The sequence below is a fragment of the Ixodes scapularis genome, unplaced genomic scaffold (genome assembly GCF_016920785.2).
Source record: "Ixodes scapularis isolate PalLabHiFi unplaced genomic scaffold, ASM1692078v2 PGA_scaffold0__279_contigs__length_252992795, whole genome shotgun sequence".
Classification (NCBI taxonomy): domain Eukaryota; kingdom Metazoa; phylum Arthropoda; class Arachnida; order Ixodida; family Ixodidae; genus Ixodes; species Ixodes scapularis.
This window is the reverse complement of record NW_024609835.1, coordinates 108,044,907-108,053,371: the sequence shown is the minus strand read 5'-3', so window position 1 is coordinate 108,053,371 and position 8,465 is coordinate 108,044,907. Positions and strand designations below refer to the sequence as shown.

The window sequence follows — 8,465 nt, the reverse complement described above, 5'->3', positions numbered from 1 at the left end:
CTCTCAAAAAGTCCCCCACAGCCATGCTCCGTCTGTTCTCATAAAAAAGGCGGGCCTTCTCATTTCTTGCCGTTATGGCCTTCTGGCAAACAGGCTTTTGGAAACTCAGCATCGCCTCCAGCTTGTCTTCCGTCAGTTGATGTTCTGCGGCGATGCAAGTCAAAAACTTCCAGAACTCGGGATGGGCACCTCCGACCAGCTTTAGGAAGCGGGAATGCAACCCTGGCGTTCGATAAGATGGCGTTCAATAAAACAACATTCGATGAAACGGCTTCGATGAAACGGTGTTCGATGAAACGGCGTTCGATGAAACGGCATTTGATGAAACGGCTTCGACGAAACGGTGTTTGATGAAATGTCCGATCCCAACTTAATAAAGGGATAAAACTAGGGGCTAGTGGGAAGTAGACTTCTCTGATTGACACACACACGAGAAAACTCACCCGAACATTGGAACGTTTCTTCTCAATCTCAAGAAATACCGGGCTTAACTGATGAGGCAGAGCTTCGTGGACCCCTAGAATGCCTTTACGGATCCCCATTTGAGAACCACTGCTCTAAGACATCTCTGTCGTCAAGGTTAGCATGTACAAGTAAAAATGCACAAAAATATGCAAATTGTGGCGAAGTGCAGTTGACTCTCATTACATCAAACTCCAAAAAGCCTCAAATTTTGTTTGAATCATCAGAAAGTCATCTAAATATGATGCAAGAAAAAATTGTTATATGGATGGCCACATAAACAAAGCAGATATTTAACGATTTCCTCTACACAGGCCTACTAATAAGCAGGTATGCGAGACATAAAACATTGGTGAAATGTTTATTCATCCCTCAAAAATGTTGTGCATCATGAACTGTAGTCCCGTTGAGCACGCTTCTTACCGAGCCCCTGTGCACTGCGAAAAAGCAACACCCGCGGAAGCGAGCTCCACGGGTGTTGCTTCTCCGCAGTGCACTTGGTACGATGTTTGAATTAAGCGGCTTATAAATACTTTCAAAACATAGCGGGACAACCAAAATTTTGAAATCAGTTTGAATTAACTAAATGTATGAAGTATATATCAGAGTTTGAATCATTGAGAGTATAGATTATGGGTTCTTGAACCGGGTTGCCCAGAGTACTCTCATGGGCCCCCAAATTTCCTTGACTGTTCCTCCCTCTGAATACTGCAAGTTTTTCAAGTCGCTATTTTAGCAGATCTGAGCCACCATAACTAGCACGAGCAAAGCAGTTCCTACTGAGCACACTGCTGTTTACAAGGTCTGTAGGCTTCTGCACCGCATTATTGCCTCAATCCCGAATTTGGGAGGGGTTCCTCAGCCGTCAATCAAGAAAGAAAAGTTTGTCGAGGTAGAAAACCCCTGGTATAGCTAATTGGAAAACCTAACTGTTCACTAGAAATGCTGTAGCTTTTAGCCATTACTTATTAATGACGGCCTATTTCTTATGTAGGTATTTTTTAATCCCTTTGCCGGGGCAGCCGCCCCTTGGTCCTCTCCTCCATCGCAACTCCTCTAATTATTGCGTCCTCCTCTACAAGGGGTGGCTTGACACGGGAGACACTCACTTGATCGAATGACGTTTTAGTGAACGCCCACGTTTCACCGAATGACGCTTTAGCGAATAGTCTGACGCCGCGAAGCGGCGTTTTCGGGTGGGCCAAATGGGTTCACATTTTTGTAATGAGCCGCTGCAGACTGTTGCCGCGAAGCGGCGTAAAGCGCAGCGCGGCGGATGGGTTAACGGGCGCCCCCGGTTATTCGCTAAAACGTCGATTCGCTCAAATGTCGCTGTTCGCTAAAATGTAATTCGCTCATGTGATATGGACCCGGCCTTCTTCACAAATCCTCGCGAGAGAAAGGAACTAACTGGAGAGGACACCACTGAATAGAAGCGGCGGGGCACCGAGGCTCGGCGTGTCTGTCGTGCCCATGAGACACCCAAATAGAGAGAATGGAATGTGGTCTTCAAGCAAGGCATGAAGTTAATGCTGTTGCCATGACTATGGTACATCTCTGTTAAGTAAAGGACTAAAAACATGAAAGTAAAAAAACAAGACATCTTTATTGAATAAAAATGTGCACACATTTGATGCTTAGTTACTCGCTACAAAGTTTGTCTCAATATAATCGACGGAATATGGCCTTCATTGAAGACGAGCAATGCTCTCGCATTACAACATGGTCTGGGGCAAAGCATTGGAGGAACACAGCCCCATTTTTTTTTAGCTAGTGTCTCTCATCTTCGATCGTATGCGCGTTAAGAAAACACAAAATACAGGTCATAAAAGAAACAAAACGAAGTGAGTTTAAAATGCAAACTGACTGCCACGAGAGAATATAAAATCTTGACCATATGTTGGCACTGAAGATATGGCACCTCTAGCTGTCCCCGTCGCATTAAATAGGGTTAAGCAGCTAAAAAAATACTTTTTTAAAGTGTATGGGAAGAGCCCAGTTTAATGAGATCAAGAGAAATAACGAACCGGTTCATTTTGTTCTCTTTTTATCAGAGTCCGAGGACAGGAAGGAACAATTTTGGGAACCTGCTTTAGTGTTCACCTAAAAGTCACTCCTATGCAGCTTGCCTTGAAACATACTAACGTGCAGCTGCTTCAGTGTGACACAAAGCCATGCTACCTGCTCCATGAAAATTATTTCCAGACTATATTTCTGAGTCATCTGTGGATGCAATTCCCAGAAAATGTTCTTTATAGCTGCCCGATTTTATGAAGTGGAAGTAGCTTAAGTAACAAAACCGTGACCTCTCGCATCTAGCTCGACCTTGCAACTTCTGAATGCACACCACCAGACAAACGACTACCATTCATACCAACTGCTACAAGAGTCTGTTCTTCTCTTCTTGACATTCTTTGAACAGTAGAATTAAAAAGTGAACTGTTTCCCTAAATTGCCAAGTCATTGCCCATTAACTTCCATTTACTTAGTCATCAAAAAACCGCACAGGACAAGTGCATAGTACATGCATTTGTTCTACATCAACGTAAAACATAGGCTACACTCAAGTTTCACTCCAAGTCATTTTATAGATAACACCACCAAATGCTGGAAGTCCAAATGATGGTGGTAGACCTGTGGTACAATATACTTCCCATAGCACGCAATGCTGGCAAAAAGAAAAATCCAAGCAGGGTGTCTACGAAAAAGATGTTTTCAAATTCATGGACTTTCTTATATTTTCCCTGACTATTTTATCAAAACTTTCTGACCAACCCCTAAGAAGGCAGGACATGTATGAGGTGCAGTTGCTATGTAACTGAAACACTCGTATGTCCAAGGACCAACACTGGATCCCACTACCTTGTCAGTTTGATATTTTTTGCTGAGAAAACATATTGGGGCAAGTAGAGAAGTTAGTCATTTGCAGCCATCCAGAGAAAGAAAAGCCCAATTTCCCTGACCGATGCTGACTCTGCTGGAAATTCCCCAACTTTTTCTTGACCTTTCCAGGCTTGACACGTTCCCTGACAGTTCTCAGTTTTCCGGGGATAGACACCCTGCCAAAGAAATGCCAGAGTTCCTCCCCGCTTGCACTTCGCCTGCGACGCCATGCAACCGCAGACATACCACCGTTCCCAAGACTTGCAGCCTCGGATAACCTGAAACGTTTGCTACAAGTACAGGCGGCTAAAAATCGGCCCACCATGTTTCACTCAGCTTGCTAACTTTGCAAACTCCCTAGCAATGGAAAGGGCAGCCTCTTTATAATCAGCGTTGCTAAGGTTTCCGATGACGGCTACGATGACGCCGCGCGGCAAATCGTTGCTCCGGTTTCGCTCCGCCACCGTCATCCATCTGCTCGCTTCATTTGGAAGCACAACCAGTGCGGAGGTGCCTCCGATAGAACTCCCCCCGTGGTAGGCAACAAACGGCGGCTCCTCCAAGCACCCGCCGTACCCAGGTGCAGTGGCGGCGAGGGTCCAGCCCATGCCGTAGTCATAGCGGCCGGAGCGCGACCACATCCCGCGTGACCTTTCGTGAGGGGTCCAAAGGGCACGGACAGTGTCGGCCAGGAGGTAGCCACTCTTGTGGGAGGGGTCAGCCTGGGCGCTGTACAGCATGGCGTTGCCGAAGAGGACCAGGTCGTCCACGTTGGACAGCAGGCCTCCCCCGGCCCACTTGTACGAGCTGTCCACGCAGGGGCTGTTGGCCAGGCAGCCGTTCTGGTTACGCATGTAAAACCTGGGCACGAGAGCGGCACCGTTGGCTCAAACCAGGTAGATTAACCAGAGTGTCTAGCAAATTATCATTTTGAAATTCCCTGCCTTTTACAGGTTTTCCCTGACAGTTCCAGGTTAACCCTGACAATTTCAGGTAAATTCCCTGACCACTGTAAAGGTGGTTAAATATATGAGCCCATTACAACACAAGGCATTGAACATTGAGCATTGTGAGGATAATTTTGCACGGGCTTAATCCAACTTGCACATTCCTAAATATTCGGGTTCATCCAGTCCGGATTAAACGAGCACTTTCTTGCCATCGACATCGTCAGTGAGGAGGCCGCTTCTGGAAACACGATGAAAGCACAACGCTCAACCGCACACGTCAATAACCAAGTGGCAGCATGGCCGCCAGATGCACACTTTCGGATACTTTCGGCTTGAGGCTTAGAATCTGCGGCTTTCCAATTTGTTACTAAATCTAGAAGCTCTAACTGTATACAGTCTAGTGTTGTGCTCTCAATCCAATCCAATCCAAGGCTTGGACTGGATTTGTCAGTTGTTCCATTTGCATCGGGTAGCACACTCTACATCAAGTGAGCAGAGTCCGCGCTCCGCTCTAAGCAGTATTTATTGCCTATTTTTCTGCCCCTAAGTTCTCAAGTCAGCGCAGGGCACTCGATGGTGTTTTCAGCTCATTTTCCCTGACTGGGCTCGCTTTTTGACAATATCCTTGACAATTCCCCAATTTTTCCCAGTAATTAAAATTTCCCTGACTATTCCCGGTCGCTAGACACCTTGAGTAACTGTATCTCAGCTCCGCTTGCGAAGGAGACTATTGCAATGGTCAAAAACATTGGACTCCAAATATCGGAGCAAAGCGACCATCACTCTTGCAGGAGACTCCATGGGTGCGACAACTTGAGGTGGCAGTTAACCGCGCATGCACTATCGTGCATTTGCCAGGTCCCTCAAAAGCACACATGCTGCGTCATTAATTGTCTTATTGTCTGCTCGTACACGGCCACTTTGAGAATGGCGCTTGCATTATAAAAAGAAAACAATTACGCATGTCTAAGCAGTATACACAATGTCCAAAGCTCCCCAAGAAGGTTTCTGCTCTTCAGACTTCAAAGTAAGATCTACAGTTCATGAACACAGAGCAAAACACGTCTCGCTCCAAACCCGGTGCTTTGAAAGGCGGCTTCCCCACAAGCACAAAAGCAAAGCTTAACGTATGCAACTCCTTTTCCACCAATGAGGAGTTGGTGGCAAAAGGAAAAGGAGCGCAATACTCCCCTCCTTTTAGTTACACTAGAACCGGGCAAAGAGCAGCTCGGCCACTTAGGGGTTCCGTTCGATTGAACGAGTTGCTGACGTGGTGACGCGGAATGTGTTGTAGGGCTGGGTTTCGTAAGAAAACCGACACGCTTGACTGACACACAGGTCACGTGACGTCAAGACATCAAGTTTGGGTGTCATGACTGGGGATGTTGCAAACCTGCGGAGGTTCGAATTCTACGAAGTTAGACTTTTTCTAAATTCTAACACGAAGTTCGACAAAAGTTCAACTAAAGTTTGACTACCGCACATATGTGCAAAACTTTGGAAAAGAGCTGGTGCTTCTTGGCAGAGGAACAGCGCAGTATTTGCTCATGTTAATGAACAAATTAAAACATTAAAAGTACACACCTTTACTTTTATATTATCTAAAGCAGGGATTCTCAAACTGGGTTCCGGGGAACACAGGGGTTCCGCGAGCATTGAAATTGCAGTATCCCCCCCCTGGTTTAACCTTGTACGGACTGAGCCATGGATCAAGCTCGTGTTGCAGGCAAAGCACCTTCACCTTTTGCACTAATGTATTTTGCATTGTGCCCCAGGTCAACCCCCCTGCCTTCTCATTTTGTCTGTAGTCCTCTATTTAATGTAATTCTGTCGGTGCAATACACTCTTGTTTATTATCTAAAGGCCTTTATTGCCCGGTATTTTCGGTTGGCGAAAACGGGGGAGGGGGGTTTTGGAGTTTTTGATGCTTGCTGGGGTTCCCTGGGGCAAAGAAGTTTGAGAACCCCTGATCTAAAGAATAGTAATCATTTTATAAAATATAAAATAAACTACGGTACTTTATAAATTGGCTGATTCACAATATTCAAAATTATTGTGTAGAAGTCAGGCAACACTGTCTATAATTCGAACCTTGTGAGGGAAAAGATCGGCGCAGCAAGTACAACCAGTATGCAACGGAATAGCGCCAACTACCAACCAGGCCGTCGGAGAACCCAAGGTGGTGGTGGACAATGTGGAAATGGATACCACAAGGCAATGGTTAGAGGACTACAGGGGCAAAACTATAGGGAAGGCAGGAAGAATACTGGGGTATCAGCAACTCCACAAACAAGTCAGTCGATACCCCTGAAGCTTCAGGGGTATCGAGTGACTTGGTTCTGGAGTTGTTGCATTTCTACCTCTGGTCAACCTACGTTGCCTACGAGGGTCAACCTACATTGCCAACGAGTATTTACTTGCATAATAAACGCACCCCCCACAACGGGCATCAATATTTTTACCTTTTTCCCCCCTCCTATAATCAACACACCTCCAATTTTCGAATCCGCGAGTCTCGAATTGCGTCCAATTTAGCAAGCCATCAAGCCAGTTTTCTTTTGCCGCCAAGCGGCCAAGCCAAGTCAAGCAAGGCAAGGCCGCTCACGTCACACTCACAGTGGCTCACGTTACGGCCGCAAATGCGTAGTTGCCGTAATTACGGAAGTGATCAACCGTGAGATGCACATTGCCAGTGGCATACCAACTTGATTTTGAGTGGGGGGCAAACCAGACCCCCTCCCTCCCTCCCTCCCTCCTCCCCCCCCCCAGTGCCGGGGGCGGTGCCCCAGGTATCCCTGTGGCACCGCCGGCTAGTGTTTGCCCTGCCCAGTGGCAGCTGTTTCAGAGTGGGCAAAACACATGCCTTGCCCCCCCCCCCCCACTTTGAGAACAGGGGGGGCAAGAGCCCCCCTTGAGCCCCCCCCCCTCCCCCCCCCCCCCCCCCCCCCCCCGTTGGTATGCCCATGCACGTTGCACTGTAAGCTGAGAGTGTCTGGTAGCCTCTCCGTGAACGAAACTTGATCTGTGCGAGCGGGCTTCAGCAGTCGGTCGGCCGTTGGACTTCGTACGAGTACCTGTCTCCGTGAACGAAACTTGATCCATGTAAGCGGGTTTCAGTGGTCGGGGGTTGGACTTCAAACAAGTTCTTATACGCTTAGTCGCGGATTATACCTGAGCGTGCGGTCGGGAATTGAACTTCGTACGAGTTCTTATACGCTTAGTCGCGGATTATACTTGAGCGTGTGGTCGGGAATTGGATTTTGTACGAGTTCTTATACGCTTAGTCGCGGATTATACCTGAGCGTGCGGTCGGGAATTGGACTTCGTACGAGTTCTTATACGCTTAGTCGCGGATTATACCTGAGCGTGCGGTCGGCAATTGGACTTCGTACGAGTTCTTATACGCTTAGTCGCGGACTATACCTGAGCGTGCGGTCGGAAATCGGACTTCGTACGAGTTCTTATACGCTTAGTCGCGCATTATACCTGAGCGTGCGGTCGGGAATTGGACTTCGTACGAGTTCTTATACGCTTAGGCACAGATTATACCTGAGCGTGCGGTCAGGAATTGGACTTCGTACGAGTTCTTATACGCTTAGTCGCGGATTATACTTGAGCGTGTGGTCGGGAATTGGATTTTGTACGAGTTCTTATACGCTTAGTCGCGGATTATACCTGAGCGTGCGGTCGGGAATTGGACTTTGTACGAGTTCTTATACGCATAGTCGCGGATTATACCGGAGCGTGCGGTCGGAAATTGGACTTCGTACGAGTTCTTATACGCTTAGTCGCGGATTATACCTGAGCGTGCGGTCGGCAATTGGACTTCGTACGAGTTCTTATACGCTTAGTCGCGGACTATACCTGAGCGTGCGGTCGGAAATCGGACTTCGTACGAGTTCTTATACGCTTAGTCGCGCATTATACCTGAGCGTGCGGTCGGGAATTGGACTTCGTACGAGTTCTTATACGCTTAGGCACAGATTATACCTGAGCGTGCGGTCAGGAATTGGACTTCGTACGAGTTCTTATACGCTTAGTCGCGGATTATACTTAAGCGTGTGGTCGGGAATTGGATTTTGTACGAGTTCTTATACGCTTAGTCGCGGATTATACCTGAGCGTGCGGTCGAGAATTGGACTTCGTACGAGTTCTTTTACGCTTAGTCGC

The 8,465-nt window shown here is 47.4% G+C and overlaps 1 protein-coding gene across 1 annotated transcript in view; it reads right to left on the bottom strand.

Annotated features, from left to right (window-relative positions):
* Positions 1-2,043: 2,043 nt before the first annotated feature.
* The window catches only part of LOC8051487 (serine beta-lactamase-like protein LACTB, mitochondrial), a 32,458-nt gene continuing 26,036 nt past the window's right edge, over positions 2,044-8,465 (bottom strand). Inside the window, exon 7 of the mRNA XM_029993430.4 lies at positions 2,044-4,206. Within this exon, the coding sequence (XP_029849290.2) occupies positions 3,678-4,206 (529 nt within the window). The 3' untranslated portion in view covers positions 2,044-3,677. The remainder of the gene's footprint in view (positions 4,207-8,465) is intronic.